The sequence below is a fragment of the Crocodylus siamensis genome, chromosome 7 (assembly GCF_052110815.1).
Source record: "Crocodylus siamensis isolate JL-2025a chromosome 7, ASM5211081v1, whole genome shotgun sequence".
Taxonomy (NCBI): Eukaryota; Metazoa; Chordata; order Crocodylia; family Crocodylidae; genus Crocodylus; species Crocodylus siamensis.
The window spans coordinates 13033620-13056458 of record NC_143401.1 but is presented as its reverse complement, the minus strand read 5'-3'; the positions used below and the strand labels follow the sequence as shown (position 1 = coordinate 13056458).

At 42.6% G+C, this 22839-nt stretch overlaps 1 protein-coding gene across 6 annotated transcripts in view; it reads left to right on the top strand.

Annotated features, from left to right (window-relative positions):
• The first annotated feature begins 2989 nt into the window (after window positions 1–2989).
• PUM1 (pumilio RNA binding family member 1) overlaps window positions 2990–22839 on the top strand; it is a 131454-nt gene continuing 111604 nt past the window's right edge. For all 6 annotated transcript variants that reach the window (XM_090058669.1, XM_090058673.1, XM_090058672.1 and 3 more), the window contains exons 1-2: window positions 2990–3100; window positions 7945–8318. In XM_090058669.1, the coding sequence (XP_089914795.1) occupies window positions 7956–8318 (363 nt within the window). In that variant the 5' untranslated portion in view covers window positions 2990–3100; window positions 7945–7955. The remainder of the gene's footprint in view (window positions 3101–7944; window positions 8319–22839) is intronic.

Here is a 22839-nt window from a genome sequence, read left to right as displayed (position 1 = left end):
AAAGGTTTTTCTTTCAAACGGATTCCAAGTAGATAAGGCCCCTTTAATGTGGACCTGAAATTGCAGAAACTACCAGTCCCAGCATACAATGCTCTTTTGTAATAACAACAGCCCAAACCTAGATTGAGGAAGAGCATTGCCTGATGGGATCTGTAGTTTTGTCTCCACTAGGCCTTTCTTTTGAAAGGTAAAGGAGGTGAGAGGTTCATAAAGAAAAGATCTGTAGGTTGTGTATGGCTGACAGTGTTGGGCATGCGGTCCACATATTAAATGTGCAGTGTCAGTGGGCTACACCATATATCATTTTAATGCCTTTGTTTATCTGTGTATTAGTTGCCCAAGCTAAATGTCTCCCTCTCCCTTAATTTATTGGGTTTTATTAGAATAGATTTTATTACATTTTATTAGATTTTTTAAAAATCAGAATTCAGCTTGCATGCACTGAATATGTGTTACTCACACTAGAAAAATCCCTTGATGTTTAAATGGATTATAAAACAAACTCTTTGGAACAGGGATGGAAACTTCCTTTCCAAATGGCAGCCTAACAACATGAAACCTCAACACTGGGGAGTATTGGGTATGCTTAACAGGGCAGAAAATCAATTTATGGCAGGAAGTGAAGAAAGTCTTCACAGGATACGTGCAAGAAGCTTAGTTCTGCAACTGTCCTGTGTTAAAAAAGAAGTTTATATTCATGCTGGCGGGGGACTGGCAGGGAGAATTTGGGGTTCTCTGGGTTCATAGCATGCCTATCCTTGTCTTGTTCATGGCATGCCTGCCTATCCTGGCTGAGCTCCAGTGGCTAAAGCACAGGAGATGGCAGGCGGCATTATCTCTGTTCTATTCCCACATGTGTCCTCACAACGGCTTGGTCCTATGCTTTATCTGATTGCTGTGAGTAGTTCCACAGAAATCAATGGATTTTATTATAGTGCCTAAAAATGGATTTCATTCCAATGGATTTCAGCCTCATTTTGTTTCATGCAAATAACAGTCCCTGTCCCAGACAGTTTACAATTCACACAATTATAGTAATGAAGTTAAACACACGCAAGTCTGCAGGAATGGGACAATCCTAATATCAATTACTTTGCTTGTCCGTGGACGTTGAAGTAGGCATTATATATCTATATCAAAATCAAAGGGTAGATATCATGAAGCTTAATTTGTTAGAATCTAGAATATATTTTAAAATCACTGGATGTGGGGGACCATAGAAAGGAAGAGTAGTCTTTATTATTGTTATACCAAGAAGACATCAGTCTAAATAACTTACTAAAGTCACTAGGGAGAAATAAAACAGCAAGAAGGATCAGGATATTGGTCCCTCACCTATCATCCATATATATATATAGAATTCTTATTTTAATAACGCTTACAGTATTCTACAGAAATGGTCAGCTCATAACACCTGCAATAGCGATGCCATGCTATTAGCGTGATTACTGTAGAATATTTTAGTGTTGCCACATAAGATCAGTTTTACCAGGAGAAAATTGATGTATGTATTTGTGACATAGCCATGAAAATCTACAACACCTTGCAAACTCTCATTGGAACTCTCATTTCAAAATGATCGCTGTGCTCTTCACTTTCTGAGATTCCTAACCCCTGGCAGTAAGGCAAGACCCCAAAGATCCTGAGATTGTCTTAAAATCATGAGTAAAAAAAAGTTTCTTTGCCACTTGTCTTTGGGTGCTTAAAGTGTACTCAAGTCATGCTTTCAAACATTTTTTGAAAGCCAAGGCTGGGCTCCCCAAGATCACATGCCTCCAGAAGCTGTGGCTTTATGGGAATATTATATATCCTGGTGTGTGCAAAGTGGGTGAATGAGTAACCAAAAGTGGAAAAAGCTGGTTTGGCTCCAGATTTGGGGTGGGCTAACCCTTTTGCAGTATAGATATGTAGGTAGTTTGTTGCAGGATAGGGGGATGCCTGTAGGGGACTGCGTGTTTGGGGTGGGGGAGCCCAAGTTACATACTTACCTGGCAGGGGAAATACTTTGACTGCAAAGGTCGTTTTCCTACTGGCAGGAGAAAACCAATTTTTTGGCAGGGACCGAGGTAAGGCATAGCTAGTCTCCCACTTCCACTTCTGGTGGGCAGATCTTGGTTTTATGCCCACTTTATGGAAATGGGAGACTCCCCCCTAGCTTGCTCCTGAGGGCAAGTGAAACTCGGGGACACCTGAACCCCAAGCCTCCGGGCTGGGGCCTACACGTAAGATGCCCGACAAAGGATTTCGAATGCAAAAATCTAGAACTCTTGGTTCCGTAATGACACCTTTTATCATGAACGACGCGTGTCCCAAGAGGTGGGGGGGCCTGGGGGCGGGGGCAAGCGACGGTGTCGGGGGTGTGGTGGTGGGGAGGTCCCGCAGGTGACTGCAGCCGTGTCGGCGGTAGGTCCTGCAGGCAGCCACGGCGGTGTTGGCGGTAGGGGGACGTCCCACAGGCGGCTGTGGCGGTGTCTGCGGTAGGGGGAGGCCCCGCAGGTGGCCATGGCAATGTCTGTAGTGGCAATGGGGGGAGGCATGGTGAGTGCCAGCTGGCAGTCAGCGACCACCCATAGCACCACCGGTGATCTGCAGTGTTGGCAGTGAGGGTGGGTGGCCAGCGGTGACCTCCTGCCAGCATGTTGGCAGCACTTTTCCCAGGGGGTGCACATGCACCCCATAAGCATTGACAATGCCTTTTATTAGACCCACTGACACACGGCAAAAGGAAGCACCTGAAGCTGCAGGTGGAGGTGCAGGATGCTTGCCGGTGGCAGGGCCACATTTGGTTCTTGAAGGTCTCCCGGAGTCGGCTGCTATGATTTGGGACACAAACATTTATTTATTTATTTATTTAAGGACAAGTTGGGGCGGCAGGGCCAGGGGCTGGGCCGTGCCCAGGTGTGGACGCGGGGCTGGGCCCGCATCGAGCGAGTCCCGCGCGGGGCCCAGCCTGGCGGGGCCTGCCTCTCTCTCCCATGATGCAGCGCGCGGCTGAGTCCCCAGTGGGCCGCCATGTTGTCGGAGTGAAAGGCAGGGGGAGAGGCAGGCGGCGAGAGGCCTGGGGGGGGCTGAGATCCATCTTCATCCTACCGCTCCGCCCGTGAGTATCCGGACCGGACCGGGCCCAGATCGCGCTCCGCACCCCCGGGGACCCGGTGCTGGGGCCATATTGGTGCTCGGGGTCCGCGGAAGGGCCCTGAAGGCCGCCGTGGCCGAGCGCCGTGGACGGGGCTCCCGCTCGCTCCATGGCTCGGACGTGTAGTGGAGTCGGAGCCAGGCCCCTATTGTTATCGGCGGGCGCGGGGGGCCCGGCCCGGCCCCCGGGCCCTGCAGGCCTCCCTGGGAGCCCGCGGCGCCTCTTTAGGGCAGCAAGTTAGAGCAGTGCCCCCGACCTCAGCCTCCCGGGGGGGATTGTTATTGTCTGGGGAAGGGGGGGGCTTTGAACTATTTGGGGTGAAACAGGGGTTTTGGGGGATCCCCCTGTGTGCAGTTGTTTCATCATGGGTGCTTGAAGGCAGCTGCAGGCTTCGCGCTGGGGGGCTGGGATGGGGGTGGGAGAAGCAATTCAATCAAGGGGATAAATAGTGTCCCAAACACTCGTGGGTTGGGCACCATATTCTCCATCTCGCACCCCCATGGCAACTCCGGAGAGAGCGAGTAGATGTGTGTGTGTTTGTGTGTGCTTAGGAAACCCTAGATGTGTATAGGGTTTGGGGGGTGTGATCCTGCAAAAGAGGCAAAAAAATAAAGAAAAACCCTTGAAAGCCATATTTAAGGCCCAGGATGCCTTAATATACCTGTGGTTTGCTTTGATTTCTGAGGTATTCAGGATTGTTTTTCCATGTTTTCCCTCTAAGCTTTGCATTTTTTTTTCTTTTTGTCTGTCTATGAGACACTTGGTTGTGCCTAACAGCAAAAGGAGGCTTGATCCTTTCCAGGGAATAAACCACACACAATACTTTTCCATGGGCTGTGCAACCCTGAGCTCCCTCCTCCTCTCTGTCCCTGCTGTATTGATGTTGATTATTTTTAATTTTCACAAGTTTTATTTTAAAGGCAACAGCATGCCCTTCATCCTGCGTGGAGAAATGCTAGTTTTTAGTCAGTGCTTAATAACTTTATTGCAAGCTGTAGTTTTATTAAGTAGATCATGAGTAAGGAATTTCCTTTTATTTGAGGGGGTGGGGGTTAGAACGTGTCTTATGACATTTTAATGCTGGTTTAAGAAGTTCAGTTGGTTATCAATTTGCCGACTTCCTGCTTTGTCTGTTTTCGTTTGACGAAATCCTGAACTTTAAAGTTTTTGTAGGCCAGAAGCCTTTTAAACAATGGGTAGGCAGCCTTGATTTTTGTTTTTCTACCAAAGAATAGGAAAAAAAACATGTTCGGGCTGGTTCATAGTTTTATTTTGCAAAATGCACATATCGTGTGAGGTTTAATTTTTCAAATTATGTTGCAAATGTTGGATTGATATATATATAAACCCCGGGTCCTTGGAGATCTCTTCAGTTCTGAATGTGTTAGTATTTGTGCTACGTGCAGTTTTAGTTAGGTAATTAAGAAACCTCACTTTGTTTTGCTAAGTTTGTTCAGAGATGTTTCTAAAATTATGTTCTCTATGTTGCTGACATTCTAAAATATATCAAGTTGTAATAACCACTAGTGGTAAACAAGCTATTCTTTGATAGGTTTTTCTACCCTTTGTGCAAAAGGTTAGAAAAACCCTATCTATGTCCATACCATCCTCACCATGGTCATTTCATTTTGCTCAATCAGAGGCTGTTTATTTTGTAAATGTGTAATTGTAACAGAAAACTGTGTGCATGGAAAATGCATGCTAATAGCTTCATAAAGGCTTTAAAAAGGAAAAGGGACCCAGTAGCCATTAGGCATTTGCAATGATAAAAGTTGCAGCTGCTGGCTAGCTAGTTAACAAATATGTATTGTGTAGGTGACTTAACATATTTCTGATGCTCTGTGTGCTTTGAATGACACTGTTCAGCTGTCCTGCTACATATACCATGGCATTTCTATAAAAACATATCTTGGAACTAAACTTGAACTTCCCATAATGCACCTTCCCCTTTGCTTTCTTTCAAAATGTCTCCTTTGCCAAGTTTTCTTTTCTTATTTACAATTGCCTTGTCTGTGTTAGGTGAAGGAGGAAGCTCCTGAGAGTTCAAGACAGTTGCACAGAACTCAAAAGAACCATTACTTGGTCTTGATTGGAATGTTCTGCTATTAGGAATTCATAACTGTCTCCTCTTTTGAGTTTTGAGGGAGTAAATGACATCTCCCAGCTGTGGGAGGAACAAAGTTTGGTCATATCCTGAACTTTAGGAGCTTAACTAAATTAAAAAAAAATGACTAGATTAAACGTTTTAAGAATGCTTTAGTTAAATGAAATTAAAATCTGCTTTGTCTAACTGCAGATATGCAGCAGGTCGAGGAACTGGATTTTAGACTTAAAAAGTGTGCATGCCCCTTCCTCCCTAAAAGGGGAGGGATAACGTGTACTAAATTTCTCATTTAATTTAAGAGAAAATATTTCAATCTGGACACCACAGCCAGAACTCTTGGTACTCCTTAGTTCTGTGCCATTGTCTATGTCTGTCATTGCTGGGCTGCTGTTACAGCATTAGAAGAGTTTTGTGAAAAAGTGTAGTTGAAAAGAAAAAGGGATTCACTGCTGCATGATAGGTCTCTGCTAATTTGCATTAAAGACAGAGGAGGCATCACAGACAACTAAATTTTCTAAGTAAGTAATTTAGTCACCCATGCTGCCAAAGTTTTACAAACATGTTTAATTTTATGCATTGTGAGGAACTCTAGTGACTGGAAATTCACAATATGTAAAGTTAAGCTGAAGTGTAAATCTTTGAAGCATAAGTGCCACTGTATTTTTAAAAATAAGATTACCTAATGGCCTAATTTGTCACATATTTTGACAGATGAAGTTCAGTTTTAATTATCCATAGCTGTACAGAGTATCTGAGTGCCTAGACAATCCAGAAATGGGGGCAGAGTTTCTTACCAGTAATTAAAAATAGAAATATGTTTTTCCTACCCATTCTGTAGGAGTGCTCGATTAGCTTTTTGTGTGTTAATGAATGAAGGTGTGTTGTGTACTTAGAACCTATGGGAAAATTAAATTGAATCTGCTGTAGTGTATTTTATAATAATAAACCTTTAGTGGTATGAGACTACTCACACCTCCATTTTTTAAATATTTTGCAGAACACTGTGGTACAAAGTTTGTTTTTCTTTTGTAAAAAGTTGGTAGTAAAGTTGTGCTAAATAATACATTTTATTATTGTTAATTAAACCCCAGTAAATATGGAAAGCGTTATTAAACGTTACCTGTTTACATGGCTGTAGAAAAATAAACTGCATTTTGAATTTAAGTACAGGGAAAAACCTGATTGCTGAAGTTTCTATATTGAGATTCTTCTAACAGAGGAATAAGGCTACTTATTGTTGGGGGAAACCTAGGTAATTTTGATTGAAAGTAAGATGGTGAGGAAAATGTTTGAATGTGGTCTGTAATACTAGACTTTATTGAAACTAATGTAATGAGCATAGGAGAGTCTCTTCAGTATTAGGGCCAAGGTTTGCAGCAATAATCAATTGAGGTAGGTTAGTAACAACTTTATCTTGGTGGCATGCAGCTGCAATTATCAGGGAAGGGCAAATTCTGTTCTCCCTTGCATCTTTGTAAGCTCCGGGATGATTGTGGGGTTGCACTTGAAAGACTGAGGACATGATATAACACAAAGTTTAGAAAAAGGAGGTCTGTTGAATCTCTTAAAAAGTGTTGCCTGTTCACATGTAGTTTTGTGATTTTTTGTTTGTTTGTTTGTTTGGTTTGGTTTTTTGGGTTTTTTTTTTTTTGTTAAGGGGTTTTTCACTTTTACTCAAGTTGTGTAGGATCTTCATCGTCATCTCTGTTGACCTTGGCTGATTAGGCTTCTTTTACAAAACAAAGCAAAGAGACTTTCTACAGCAGCTGGTTTTATGTGCTCCCAGAACTGTTTGAGGAATGGAGATATATGAATAGGTTCGCTATATGATTTTCCCAGCTTACTATCCTGTACTCAGATTGTTTTTTGGATTGAACATTTTTGTTTTGTTCGTGTTGGGCAGTGTTTAGTGTTAGGTTTTAGTTTCTTTCACTCCCATCAGTAATGAATTGAAGCTACGGGATGATCTAACTCTGGAACATTCTCTTGTTGTCCCAGTCATTAAGAGGTTAGCTGTCTTTTCTTGAGGGGATCTTACATAAACATGTGGGTATATCTTACCATCTCATGACCAAAGCCAACTTAGGTGTTTTGTAAGAGAGCTGGAGTTATGTTTCGGGCCTAGTTAAAAATGCATTTAGAAATAACCATATTTTAAGTTTGCATCTGAAAAAAAAATCTAGGTGGTTTAAATTGCTCGTTTAAACTGTTGAAAGTAGGTAATATAATAATCCTATGTGCAAATGACAGACTAAGTAGTAGACCTGCAGTTAATACAAAAGTTTGGCAAACTATGTAATTTGAACTGCAGTATATTAGCAAACATTTCTTTTCCAGAAATTTTCGGGGCTTCCTTTCAGGTTAGATGGAGACAAAAATCTAAAATGCTGACTGTACATAATGTTCACTTGGATAAGCTGGTGGTCTGAGTCCAGGATAACAGGCATCTTATAAATATCTTGACTATACTGGCAACATACTGTAGAATAAACTGTAGTTTTAGCTAGTGCACAGACTTGTATATATTTTACTGAAATGAAGTTTTATTAAAGCAGAACCATATAATATATAGGTCAGATTTGACATGTTTGTGAATTCTTGCTCCAGTTGCTTTAAGTAGAAATGTTTTTCTTTGTGTATACTATGCATATTTAATAATTTAAAAAAAGTTGATTTAAATATTTTAAAACCTGTATCTCCTTAGGTGTTGGTGGAATGAGCGTTGCGTGTGTTTTGAAGAGAAAAGCAGTGCTCTGGCAGGACTCATTCAGCCCCCACCTGAAACAGCACACTCAAGATACAGCTAATCCCAACATGCCTGTTGTTTTGACATCTGGAACAGGGTCCCAGGCTCAGCAACAGCCAGCTGCAAATCAAGCACTTGCAGCAGGGACACACTCCAGTCCTGTTCCTGGATCCATAGGAGTTGCAGGCCGCTCCCAGGACGACGCCATGGTGGATTACTTCTTTCAGAGGCAGCATGGTGAGCAGCTTGGGGGAGGAGGAAGTGGTGGAGGCGGCTATAATAACAGCAAGCATCGCTGGCCTACTGGGGATAACATTCATGCAGAACATCAGGTAAAAAAGTTAAATATTTCACGACTGAACCCCTGAACAGACCAGGCTTAAGATAGCCATTATGATTGAATTTCCTTAAAGCTTAAGCTGTTATTTTTGTGGTTTGGATGGCATCAACTAGGTTGCTGCTGCTCCTATTCATGTTTTTTTTTTGTTTTCCTTTTCAGAATGATCATGTCTTACTAGTTATGAACTGCAGTGTTCTACTCTTGTGTTGAAATGAGAAATCCCCAAGTACTCTGTGTGACTGCTTGTTTTTTTTCTTTTTTTTGCAAAATGCCTTGTCTTTTCTATTGACTTTTTTTTCTTTGTACATATGAACCAGTTTAGCAGTGACTTGCTTCTTTTCAGATCTGATGTTGTAGTTAAATCAGGCTTATGTAATGGTATTGCAAAACTATTGCCTTTGAGGCATGTAGGGATCATGACAGAATAAGACTCTTAATATTGAAACATACTAAGTTGTCTGCACTGGATGTAGGATTTTTTTTAATGGAGGGTGGGGCTGAACATGGTTATTTGAATAGGAAAACAAATAGTGTGGAAATAAATATTACTAGAAAAAACTTGGCTTTCACAAGTATGTACAGCATAATGGCAGGCTTCTACTGCACATATAAATGGAGAAAGAGACAAAATTTGTGTTGGCTCTAGTGTTTTAGCTCTACCAGCCAAAATATGGTTCAAATCTTAGCATTAACAAACGTGCTGGGTGTTTAAACATGTATATGTACAAGTCCTTTGTTTTCTGATTCTACCAGGCAGGTACCTTCAAGTATGGAAATGAACTGAAGTAGCACATTATATACTAGGAGATGTGCAGACACAGAATGTAGGGGTATGCTGTTCTTGAAATGATTGTTTCCCAGAAATTTCTTCAGGTTTAATGGTAACTCATTACAACCCACTGCCTCTCTAGAGCTTTTTAAATTTCTATCAAAATAAAAGAAAATATGATATCTAAACAGTGGTGATAATTGAAAATTATAATTAACTTAAACATTCAGTTTGCCCTAATTTGCTTTGCAGTGACTTCCATTCTAAACAATTCAGCTTTATCAAGAAAAGCACAATGCCAAAGTTCAAAGAAAAAGGAGTTGGGGGGGGGGAACTTGAGTAATGCTATCTCTTACATGAACAAGGAATTAAAAAAACAAAACAAATTGTCTTAGTTTTTGTTCCATAAAATGCATAGGTTGAAATCCCAGCTGGCTTAAAAGGTTGCCAGTATCCTTTTTAAGCTATCCTTTTAGCTAATGTCAGTGGAGTTCAACCTTCTGGCCATGTGGGCTGGATCGTGCATGGTGTTGCACATTAGCACAATCTAGTGCCTAGGGCCATGTCATCTGGCCTGCAGGGTTCCTACACAAGTCTGGAAATTTTGCAGCAGGGGAGGAACAGTTAATGCTGCCACTGGTACCCTGTTGCCAAATTTCCAGACCTGTTGAGAGACTCAGGACCCTGGTGATATGGCTTTAGAGGCTGGATCTTGCGTGAACCAGAAGTTGAGTGCCACTGAGTAACAGTATTCCTTGTTTCTCCCGCTGGGTCCGTGTTGTTTGGGAGGGGGGGGGGGAGGTGGGGAAGGATGGGGACTATTTTAGCTAAAAATTATTTGAGAGAGGGTGACTTACGCTTCAGTCTGGAAGTAGACATTTTTTTAAAAATTTAATTTGAACCTAATGTAAAGATTAGGGTAGAAGGAAGACAGCTTTTACATTGCCAGTGTCTTTTCATCAAATTAAAAGTTAATTGTTAAACTACTGTAGGTCAAAAATTAATTATCATGCCTATTGTATATCACTTGGCTGCAGATTTTGGAGGTGTAAAATAATATAAGCCAAATCATCAAGTCCTGTATGAAAATTCATATCCCACAATTTCTAGCTGTTTGTGTTTTGTTGCAGTTTTTTTGTGAGGGAACAGTGCTGGAAGAGACTTCAGGAGGTCATCTAGTTCAATGCCCTGCTCAAGGCAGGATCATCCCTATCAATGCCACCTTTGACAAGTGTTTGTCTAACCTGCTGTTAAAAGCTTTCAAGGATGGATATAGTCTACAGTCTCTCTAGGTAGCCTGTTTCAGTGCCCTCCAAGTGGGAGACTTCTTTTTAAGATCCAACTTGAATTTCCTGTGCTGCAATTTGTGACCATTACTCTTTGTCCTGTGCCACAGAGAATAGTTATCCCTGTCATCCACTTAAGCACCTTTTTAGGTATTTGAAGACTGTTATCAAATCCCCTGCTTTAGTTTTCTCACGACTATAAACAATCCAAGTTCTCAGCCTTTCCTAAGTCATTTCTTTCATAAGTGATTTCTCAGACCTTCAGTTCATGTTGTTGCCCTCTTTTGGACTTTGTCCATATTTTTTTAAAGTACAGTGTCTAAAACTGGGTGCGGTACTTCAGGTGAGGCCTCCCCAGTGTTGAATAGAGCAGAATGATTGCTTCCCTTGACTTTGCAGGTGAATTTCATTGCAGATGATGTTTGCATTAATACAGCACAGTATACTATTGGCTTGACCAAAAAAAACCTGGGTATCTTAAAATGAGTTTGAAAAATTGTTGTTTTTACTAGCAGTGCTAAAAAAATTTAAATGATGAGGACACTAAATGCAAAAACAATTGTTAAAAGAAATGTAAGCATCAAGTCTAATAACACACTCATAAAATAGGCAGCAGTGTCAAGTTAGCAATCTTGCATGCGTGTGGCATCTTCTGGTTCTGTTTTTTCCCCTTTTCTTATTTTAGTGTTGTGACATGGGTCAGTTAATGTTGGATTGTAATCGTTTCATTGTCTAATCAAATTTTCCTTTTAGCTGAGTAATCTTAACTTTGTAACAGATTTTGGATTTGATATCCTTTTTAAAATTGAAATTTAAGATCAATTTAAGGTCAGCATTGTCTAATGGAACCTTTTTCTTACCTTTTGGATTGTTTTGTACCTCAGGGCTCAATGATTACCTGATGCTTTAAATTATACCTTTTGTCATTTTGGACAGGGTAGGGAGGGAAGCTGATTTTGCAGGATGCTTCATGTATGAATAAAAGTATATTTATATACTGTATTTACCTGAATACAAGATGAATTTGAATATCAGGTTCCCCCCCCAAAGATTGGATTCTGTATATGGAAAAACTATGAATTTTGTTATCATTTTCCAGGTATAGAATGTAGTTATTTGAGGTCTGCCTTGAATTTTCCCCTCTGTCACTGCTTGAGCAGGGAAAATAATTTTTGGGAGGTCAGGTAGCTGCTTTGTCCATTACCTCCCAACTTATTCTCCCTGCAGCCCTCCTGTTCTTCCCCTTCCCATGTATTGTCAGACTCTGTTATCCCTGAGCACATGGAAGCAAGGGCCAAATTTGAAAACACTGACTTTGAAATAACCACATCTGTAGTAATTTGCATGTAGACAAAATTACAATGTATACTTATAGAATTAGTTTATTCAGATGATGCAGTTTGCCTTCACTGAAACTCCTGCAAGTTTTAATGTAGGTATTCCATACACACTTTTAAGCAGCAGTTTTGTACTTGTATATTCTCCAAACTATGCATGATACTATCAAAAGCCAAAAGGCTCATGATTTACCATACACTTCATTGGGCTGGGTGCTAGTAGAGTCAGCAGCATTTCAAACCATGGTGTACCCACAGTTAGCATTGCTCATTATGTGTGTGTACTCCGAATACACTCCCTGCTTTACCCACACACACAAGTAATCCATATGCTAATTAGCCCCCCACTCATGACTGGAACCAGGTGTTCTTGTCATAAGTCTTGGAATCCTCCAAAAACTTGTATACAGATGAGGTGCAGGGCAGCCTGATCTGGCACCACCTCATGGAGGGCAGGGTCTCACTAATCATAGGTGGCAAGCTGAGGGGGCAGGGGTGACAGGGATTCTGGGTGAACTGTTTGGAGTTTTGTTTGGTGATGTTTGGACATTCAAGGTTGGCAAAGAAACTGCAAATGGAAAAGAAATGCACAGCTTAGGTTTGGGAGTGAAGAGGAAGTTGAAATGCATTCAGTGTGGTGGCTCACCATGACTTGAAAAAGTTGGTGTTGAGGGGGTACTGCATGCAATGAGCACTAGCATATATTTAGATGGGCTGCACTAACTTATCCTTGTGGTAGGTTCCCATCTGCATCTCAATCTTTTTGGCTAAGATCAAGTGTAGCACCACTTCATGCCCAGCAGGAGCTTCACATGCTTCACAGATTGATGCTTTATCCAGTGCGCCCACTTCAACTGTCTGCCATTCAACTGTGCCATCAGGAACTGAGGCGAGAGATTCCTACGCTGCAGCTACCAGGCAGAGACCCTCTCCCATGTACTGGGTGCTTGCAAGCCCCATGCCAGTGTGTGGTAGCTGCGCCACAGTGCTGTCCAGGACCAGTTGGTCAAGGCCATCCCAGCCTCGGCATGCTCCGTGTCCATCAACCACATTGTCCTATGCTGCGAGAGCTGGCTGTGCCCAGATAATGGTGTGGCTAACTAGGACAGCACGTGCATTAGTGATGGTAGATGTCACCACCCTGTTTGAGAACCAGAGGCAAGCTTTTGTTGAGGTCTGTGAGCGGAAGTGAGAAAAATAGCAGCCGCTGGTAGACACCCTGAGGAGCCGGGGATATGATGTAACGGTTGAGGTGCTGATCATTGTGGCGCTTGAAGCATGAGAGCCTCCTGCACACCTGCCACATATCTACACCAAGCGGATGCGATGCCTCTTGGTGTCCGACACCATCTGCTGGTCCAGGGACATCTATGTGGAACACATCATGAGACAGCGCCATTACATGGACCCCACCAGATTGACTGGAAGCGATGAGGGGGATTGCTTGACTGTCCCTTGCCATTATACCGAATGAACTCTGATGACAACATCCATCCTGGACTCTTCCCAGCCCCCACAATTGTATCCTGTTATCTGTAGCTGAATGTGTGCTTTTTATAAACCACCTCTGAACCTGAATGTGGCATTATTGATCAGCATCTCAGATATATTCCTGACTTTTTATAAGCTTCATGTTCCACCCCCCCATCTCCCAGGCTTAGTTGGCTGCATGTTTTGACATGTAACTCAGTTACATTCCCACTCCTGCCCCCACCCTGTATTATGTAGCCCCTTGCTCAGGTCCTCCATATTTCCTTGTACCTTGAACTTTTGTAACTTGAGTTGTAACATTTTATTTGACACCAAAGGGAGGGTGTCGGGGCTGGCTTTGCCCTTATGGTGTTGGCCTGGTTTTGTAGTACCTCCAGGCCTGGTGTCGGTTCCCCGCGGAGGGAATGCCCTCTTGTTTTTAAGGACCACACATGCGCACACATGTTACCATCAGTATGTTTGCCCAGTTTTATTGCGTTTTGTAGTCATGCTCAGTGTCTCAGTGTATTCAGCTTCATAGCTGGCTTCCATTACTGAGCACATGCTGCTTTTGGCAGCAGTTTAATAATAGACAATGTATTTAATGAGTTTGCCTAATATGCCAATATAAGATGTGGGCCCGCCCCCCACCCCCCGCTGGTTTTGGGGGCGCATCCTCGTCTTATATTTGAGTAAGTATGGTAAATGAATTTGAAGCGTCACTGGCTTATCTGGACATAATTTTAAATAAAATTCTTCTTACCTGCTTAAATGAAGTTTGAGGAGAACACTTGGATTAATATCTGTGACTTTTGAAAAATTTCTGAAGTATTAGGAAGAATCAGAAGGGAGGTAGTAAGAGCTAATAAGAAAAGAGGGCTTACAAATGGCTCCAAGAATGGATAAGCTTGAAAATAATAGGCATAATAGGTCATGTACAATAACAGTGAAAAAGGGGGTAGTGCTAAAACCAGAAATACATGTAACAGTAAAATGATCTGCCCATCTAGTCCACAAAAGTAATATCTTCAAAATAGTCTTTTTTCCCCGTCTTTGTTGGCATGTCTGTGAATGTGGAACTAGATTTGTGGTGCAGGAATGGGAAGAACTTACGCAATGGAGGAAAGTGCTGGGACTTACTTTAGTGGATCAGTATGTAGAGACTCAACATTTAATTAAGGGTTAATGAAGGCTATTGTCTGTCTAGAGCTTACAAAGTCATAATTAAAGGCGAGAGGACTTTATATTCTTTTTTTAAGGTTGTTGGATCCTGATCTCTGCTGTGTGTCTGTTATCTATAGCAAAAGCTGTGTTAACCGGCACTTTATTAGCCAGAAAGCTCTACTAACCGGTATTCGAGGGACGTGATAAAAGCGAAACCAGAAAGAAGTACCACTTCCAGGGACTTGTGGTTTCACTGCCGCAAGCCGAGTTCTTCTTTGTGACTTCTTTGGCCCACATCCTAGGGCAAAGCAGCCTGTGCGGGGCTCCCCTCCCTGTCCCCTAGCTCAGTTGGCTAGTGCACCAGATCATGCACATTTGATTAACCAGCATCCCCCATTCCCGGGGGGATGCCGGATATCAGAGCTTTTACTGTATTTAGATGTTGTGCAAGTGTGAGCGCTTTAGGCCAAGGATCTATCTTTTATACTGCCATGGTACTGGAGATACTTTTGCAAGTTCAGTAAATGGTAACTTCAGTCCATATTATTACAATTTCAGTATAATGTGTAGTAAGAGTGAGTCAGACTGTATAAAATGGTTGTTTTTTATTTTGTTGTATTTTGTGTTTTCCCTTTTGAATGGCAGCTGCAATAAAAAAAAAAAAAAATCAAATGATGGATGACTTGGACAGGTGAAATGCAAGAAAATGATTTTCGGTGTTCCAGAAGTAGCAAGTGTCATCTTGTTGTAAACTAAGCTTTGTAAGAGACAAAAAATTATGTCTGGTTTTGTATTTACCCTTTTTCTTCTTGGTTACCATTCTAGAAGAAAACATTTCTCCCCACTTTTTATTTTTCTGGTTAATTAAAATCTAAACAGCAAGACTTGCTCTCATTTTGCATGTGCAGGTGTATGGTAGTGTAAGTTATAAATCCACCATTGATATTGCATATAAATGCTGAAATAACTGTTTTTTAATGGTGTTTGAGATCAGAAATGTTATAGGATGAATTTCTAATGGATTTATCAGTGCCTACAAAACGTGCATTTTTAATCGTAAAATGAAGGGCAGTGCTAGCAGCAAGGTCTCAACTCCTGTAAACTAGTCTTTTCTTGTTTATCCACAGCAGAAATGCAGTAAAAGCAGCCAGAGTACAAAGGATACCTGCTGCTCTACCAATATATTTTATCCCTAACCTGAAGGGGATGGAAATACAATTCATTTATTATAGCCAGTTATTCTTTGAACTATATGTTCAATTTACTGTTCTCATGCAGTTTTGATAGTGTTTTTTATTGTGATGCTTATTCTGTCGGATCTCGATTGAGATTAGCATCTCATTTTGCATCAGTCACTAAACAATTATTGGGTATGAATTGTGGTGACTGATAGCTGATTGGATTTAACCTCATACTAAAAGTCCCCCCCATATCTTATTATAATTTCTTACAGCCACCCAGTTCTCTTATAAAAACAGACACCAGGAATAGACATCTGTGAAGATTTATTTTCCAACACTACACAAGTTTTAAGAAAAGCACCACAGATATTAAAGGGAATCAAACTGCTGATTGTGATCTTGCTATACTCTAGTGTGTTAAATTTCAGTGAAATTCTCCTTCTACTTTACTTAAAACCAGACATTTTCATTTACTGTCTTTTTTTTTGTCCACATTATAGTTGGAGTAAAATGAGAGTCTTCTGGTTTGTAGAAGTGACTGCTTTAAGGGATTTACTGTCTTTTGTGAGCATTGTTAATTAACTACTAACTTGAGACAGTAGAAGTCTGCTGGGGTTTTCTTTTTAAAATATGAAGCCTTTTTTTTTTTTTCTTCCAAACACACACGTGGATGAAGTATAGTGAGACTGTCAGAGCTAAAATTGGAGTTCACTTTTGATTTTGGCCTGTTATGTAGTCAGCAGTTCTCTGAATGGTGACTTTGGACTTTAATAATCATAGAAGTAAGGTCGGAAGGGACCTTATAGAACTTCAAGTCCTACCCCCTTCCAGGACAGGAGAAAAAACTGATCCCAGCTAGGTAGGCATCAAGCCTAGCTGTACCAATACTGTACATTTTAGATTGACCATAAAATTCAATTCTCTTCTCTTCTGGATCCCTCCCCCATTTCCCTCCTTCCCCTCCCTGCCAGAATCTACTACTTAAGCTATGCTGCTATCTACCACCCTGTGTTGGGGGGGGGGGGGGCAGCGGGGGATTGGGTCTCGATTCTTGGACTGACAGGCAGCATGATTGAACCTTGTTTGAGTAAGGATTGTTTCATGCTGCTTAAAAAAGATCCTGGCAGCCAAGCAAGGCTGGGCTCCAATACTATCCAAAGGGAAAGTGTATTTATTGTAAGATGTTTGAGGCAGGGATTTCATATTAAGCTCTGTACAGAAAGTACTCAAAATAGTTTGAGTACTGTTGCAAGACAGATAATCCAGCCCTCTCTGTCTAAGGGAGGGAAGAAATCCTGTGAAGGCCCACGCAATCTGGTACAATATTTAGTTGTTTACCTGTTAAAAAATTAACAGCCTTATTTTTGCAGAATGTCTTCTCAGATGTATGAAATTCCACGGGTGTTTTTCTGTAACTCTTTACAGGAACTGGGTTTTTTCCTTTTAGAAGTTACTGTATTTGGTAATACTGTTAACAGTTTATTTGGTTGCTAAGTTAACGTCAGATGGAAATGAATGCTTAAAGGGATACTATCCTCTGAAGACTTTCCCACAGTTGTCAAGGAGGTGAATTTTTCAGGATTTGTTGACTTGGGTGTCTGTAGATTTTTATTGTTCCTTTTAAGAATTGAATTCATTACATGATGGCTAACTTGTATGTAGATGACACACTTGGTTACCTGTGCAATATTTTGCCATTTCATTTGGTGATACCATAGCCTTTAAATCTACTTCTCAACTCAGAGGGTGGTTTAGGAAAAGTGAACTATCCTTTCACATAAACTGAATTTGAAATTAAAACACTTCTGATTTTAGACGTAGAGTTTCCATTTATTTAAATTTGTGGGCATGTATGTTGTAGTGAGCCCCACTTTCTTTTGTAGTTAAGTTTGAAACTCTTATTACTGTGTTTAGAGTAATTCTTAAGGGCTCTTAAATCTGCATGCCTGCGTGAAAGTTTTGGTAGTTAGTATATTTTGTGGAGTGAGGGCTAGGGTTAATGATCCAAATTTTGGAATCATTGTAGCAAGAAACAGCCCTTTGGGGCAAAAATAGCGTATCTTGAAGTTGATGCATTCAACCAACTTCTTTTTCCCCACAAAACTTGAGTTTATAATGTCTGTCTGATGGGGGAAGGAGTGGGGCACAAACAGCTCTGAACAAGTAAGTTATTTCAATTAGTGCATGGCCTCTGCAGTCGCTTTGGAAATCAATGCTAAAGATGTGTTTTGTTAGGCTTTCTGGATTATCCTGTACCAAATGAGTTGCAGTATATCCATGCAGAAAGGCTGACCAAGAAGGTTTCAGATTGGCCTGCTTTCATGCTGTGGTCAACTTACCTCTGGCTGCTGAACCCAGCAGTATAAACATTTTTCCACTTTTGGTAGAACCTGCCGTGGGTAGAGCTTTGATTTAAGGAAATGTAATTTGTGTGCATATGATCGCTGCTCAAGTAATTTTGCAAAATAAAAGAAATCTGGAAACGGGGGCAGATGTGTTGAGTGGAATAACACGTGAAGGGTTTGGAATGAGAGAGGTTTTGGGGGAGTGTAATGGGAGGAGTAAGACAATGAAAGTGAGTGTCAGGGGGGAATGAGGCTGGGAGGCTTGTTAGTCCTACATGTTCGTTTGTTTTTTTAATGTGTGTATGTTAAGGTGGCGGGGCCTTATCCTTCTGGAGATATTAGTCTGTCTTTGCCCTCGTGCTACAAACATGCTGGGCTGGTTCAGAGCTCAGGTTCTTCTGCCCTGATGCCAATAATATGATTGGTGTCCGGTTCAGGCAGCCTTCAGCCCAGTTAGAGGCAAGCTGATGTGGACAAACAGCTGTCTGTTGGCATCTGCACAGGGCAAGCAGCAGGCCCAGTGTGAAACCTGGGGCTCTCCTGGGCTCATTCTGTTAATCAGTTGTTTGTTGTCATCAGCTCAAGATCTGATGCCACACACATGGCTTAAGGCAGTGGTGCTCAACCATTTCACCCAGTGGGCAGGATGGGCAGTGCCTTGTCTGACTGTGACATGGATAATTGTTCCAATCCAGCATCTGGGGTTGGTGTGGTGCTCACCATCAGCCCAGTTCTGTAGGAGGGGAAAGAAGCTTCGCCTGGCTCCAGCTGGGGTGGGGTGGGGGGGTGTGACCCAGTCCTTGGGGAGGGGGGCGGGAAGGGGGCATGGCCTGTTCCTAACCTAGTGCCACAGGGACAGGGGGTGTAAAGTATAAGAATTCATCAGGGCAGAGGGTGGCTGTATGAATAGCTGTCAAATTTTCAGACTCCTGGGGAGCCCCATGGGCCACATGTGATGGCTCCTTAGGCCACATTTGGCCCAGGGGCTGGAGGCTGAACACCCCTCATTTCAAGACTTCATATAAACCAGCCACAGAGATGTTCCGTATTATATGGGGGATATATTTGGCTGGTTTGCCACTCTGTGGAGTGGCATTTCCAACCCTAGATTTGCTGATTGTGTGGCATGTTACAACTAGCAGCACAGTTAACACATTAATTGTGCCATAAGTATAAGTCTTTCCCCTCCCCCCCATTCTTCTGAAGGGTAATATGAATTTAGATGTCTAAAACCCGTGAAATAAAATGTGTAGGCCACCCCTCAGGTCAAGGATAGCATGGGAGGGATTTGGTTTGTTGGTCAGGAGACTGGATGGACCCAGAGGCCTGGCTGGAGAGGTTTGGCAAAAGCAGGATTGCAGTGCTCAGGTTGGTGTATAGCAGGGGTCAGCCTTGATCCATACCTCTACTTAGCATGCCAGGAGTAGAGGACAGGGGAACTGTGAGGGGCTTGATCCTTGGTGCACATGCACCTCTTGGTGGTTAGCAGGGGCTGTTTTTGTGCTGCCCTAGTCCCCCTTCCCTGCCATTCACTTGGAGGTGTGCATACAGCCACCACTGCTGTAGAGCCAGGGCTCCAGACCCCTGTACAGTTGTTTGCCGCCTGCCTGCCTAGAGCCTGGGCTGGCTGTGACAGAATACAAAGCAGAGAGGGAAAGGGGAGGGGAGGAGGAGGCAGTGCTAACAGAGGCAAACATAATAAGGTGTCACAAAAGCTAATCCAAGTAATGGGATAAGAATCTGTAGTCCCTGTGAAGACCATGCTTAACAGCATCCAGTCTGTGGATGATTTCTTGTTTTGTAACTTCATGTTCTAGTCAACTTTAAAAAAGTTTTATTTTTGTAAGAACAGATACTCTGAGGTTAGCAGTGGAATATCCAAGAAGGATAAAGTGTTCTGCTGTAGGTTTTTGTGTGTTTTCAGACTTGATGTTAAACTTGTGTCCTCGTTCTTTCACACATGGATTACCCCAACAAAGGGAAAGGGCTATAAACCAGTATCATCAGGATATACTCCTTCCTCCTGGAACTGTGTGTCATGCCTGCAGTAAAATGCGTAGATCTTGGATAGGCTTCCTCAGTCATCTATGGACTCTCACCGACTTCTGTATTTACTGGAAGACGGTAAACCTTATATTGAGGGACTTCCTAAGCCAGAGCGGGCAAAATATGGCCCACGAGCCAGATCCAGCCTGCCAGCAGATTTGATTTGGCCCACGGGTGGATGGCTGCCAGCTAATTGGCTCTGGCCTGCTGGTGCTTGGTGGCTCTGGCTGCCTTATGGGGTGGGGGGGGGGGTGGGGGGAGGTGGACAGGACTGCTTATGCCCAGTAGCACTAGGCGTCAGCTGTGGACCAAGGTGGGGCTTCTGTCACAGCGGGCATCAGCTGTAGATGCTGTAAGTCAGTTCAGGAGCCTGGACACAACCTGCCAGTGGCATCCATAGCTGATGCTGCCACCCTCACAGCACAATGGAAGCTCCCACCCGGAGCTCTAACTTGGAACCTGCTGGCAGTATCTGCTGTGGACCCAGACAGGAGCTGCTGCACCACCAGGTGAGCGGCAGTGTCAGCTGCAGGCACAGCCTGATCCCTCTGGATGCCTTTGGCAGGTTCTGTTTGCCCACTGCAGCAAACTAAAGCTCTGGCAGGTTCTTGAAGGAGCGGAGAGAGAAGAGACCACCAGAGAAAAAGAAGAGAGAGTTGTATGTGGCCCTTGACAGGTCCCCAAAACTCATTAAGGAGCTCTCCAGATGAAATAATTGCTCACCCCCGGACTAGGCTGACATGCCCCATCTGGCCAACATAGACAGCCGAGGGGCGCTATAAGCAGGTGATGGCACAGGCTGGATAATTTTTTTAAATTTAAAAATCAGATTTTTTTTATTTAATAGTTTTTTTTTTATTTTTTTTATTTTGTTAACATGCTTTTTTTTCTTTAAAAAAAAGAAGAAATAAACTTAAAGGTAGTTTTAATTTAGCATATGCTAAAGCTCAAAGATATCATGGAATTGGGATGATAACTTCTAATTATATACTATTTGAGACAGTATATTCATGTAACTTTTTAAATAGTTTTATCAGTAGGTCCTAACAGGCCATGGACTATAATAGGGGCCCAATCCTATGGGGTTCCCAGGGGCTTCTTTATAGATTAGTAAAGATTAAAGAAAATCACTCTGCCCAATGGCCGCTCAGTCTAGAAGATCTCATTAAGCATATCTGTGATGCTTGGTTTCACTTCTCAAACTCCGGATATGTGCCTATGATCTCTGGGGGACAGATGAGGTTCTTTGGGTAGATGTGATATCTTTTATTAGACCAACTACATAGTCAGAAAAATTGTTATTTGCGAGCTCTTGGGCACAAATGCCCCTTTTCAGGCATAGGGACAGTTTGTTGTCTCCAGAACATCCTTGTTAACAGCATTGTGGAGATGAGATAACAGACCTGATTACTTGCCCATCAGCCATTTTGTCCCTCTGCAAGTACATGTACACAGTTAAGCCCTTACCTTTCTCTAAAAGTGCAAAGTCTCAAGAAAAACGAATAAAGGATATCAAATAATAAAAATGCACTCTTTGTAGAAAATAATGATTTAAATGGGCTTCCTGGACATTAATTTAAAGCATGATTTAAATTGGTTTGATTTAAATCAAATATACCCTGTGATGGAATATATGACATTGGTAGAAGTGCAGGTGAATGAACCGTGGATGCCATAACCCATGTTATGTGGTCTAGCGATGATGTTTGTAGTGACAAGTCAACATAGCTGGTATTTGAATCTGTTGCAAAGCCTGGTGCCTCGGTGAGAATAGTAGTGAGGTAGCCTATTGCTCGAGAGATGCAGTTTGAGGTTGGGAGACCAGTCTCTAAGCAAAGACAGATTTGTCCCTCATAGTTACCTCAAAATGGCTGTCATTTTCCAGGAGGGTTTGGAGGTTATTAATGATGCGTCCAGGGCATTCAAGCTGGGGGTTGTAAGTGACAACCAGAGGGATTCTGTTATCCTCATCTCCAGGTTGATATTGTAGCTGATTGGAACAGGATCCGAGACCAGCTTTGTTGATTTAAGTGGTTATGGTTTTGGCAGGAATCCCTGCTCTAAACTCTTAAGGTGTGCGTCCCACTCAGTGGGATCAGAGCAGATAAAGTTCTAATTTATTGCTTGGCTGTACATGATGGATCTTGAGGTGTGGATGAAAGCTGGCGGTATGAAGATAGCTTTGGCATTCGATGTGTATTGATATCATGTGGTGGTGATGTGGTCCCTGCAAACCTTTCATCGTGATGTCTAGGAAATGAATTTGCTAGGTGGAGTATTCCAGTCAGTTTGAGAGGTGAAGTCCTTAAGGTTTCATAGTTTCTAGGGTCAGAAGGGACCTGAGCAGATCATCTAGTCCGACCCCCTGCCATGGCAGGAAAGAGCACTGGGGTCAAACGACCCCAGAAAGGTGTTCATCTAACCTCCTCTTAAAAACCCCCAGGGTAGGAGCCAGCACCACTTCTCTTGGAAGTTGGTTCCATACCCTAGCCGCCCTGACCGTGAAGTAGCGCCTTCTGATATCTAACCTAAACCTACCCTCTGCCAGCTTGTGACCGTTATTCCTGGTCACTCCAGGTGGTGCTCAGGGGAACAGTGACTCCCCCAATGCCTGCTGATCCCCCCCTGACTAGTTTATAACAGGTCACGAGATTCCCCCCTCAGCCTTCTCTTTTGGAGGCTGAACAGGTTCAGGTCCCGTAGCCTCTCCTCATAGGGTCTGCCCTGTTGTCCCCTGATCATGTGAGTGGCCCTCCTCTGGACCCTCTCCATGCTGTCCACATCCCTCTTGAAGTGCAGCGCCCAGAACTGGATGCAGTACTCCAGCTGCGGCCTGACCAGTGCTGCGTAGAGGGGGAGGATCACCTCCTTGGACCTGCTCGAGATGCATCTGTGGATGCATGACAGGGTGCGGT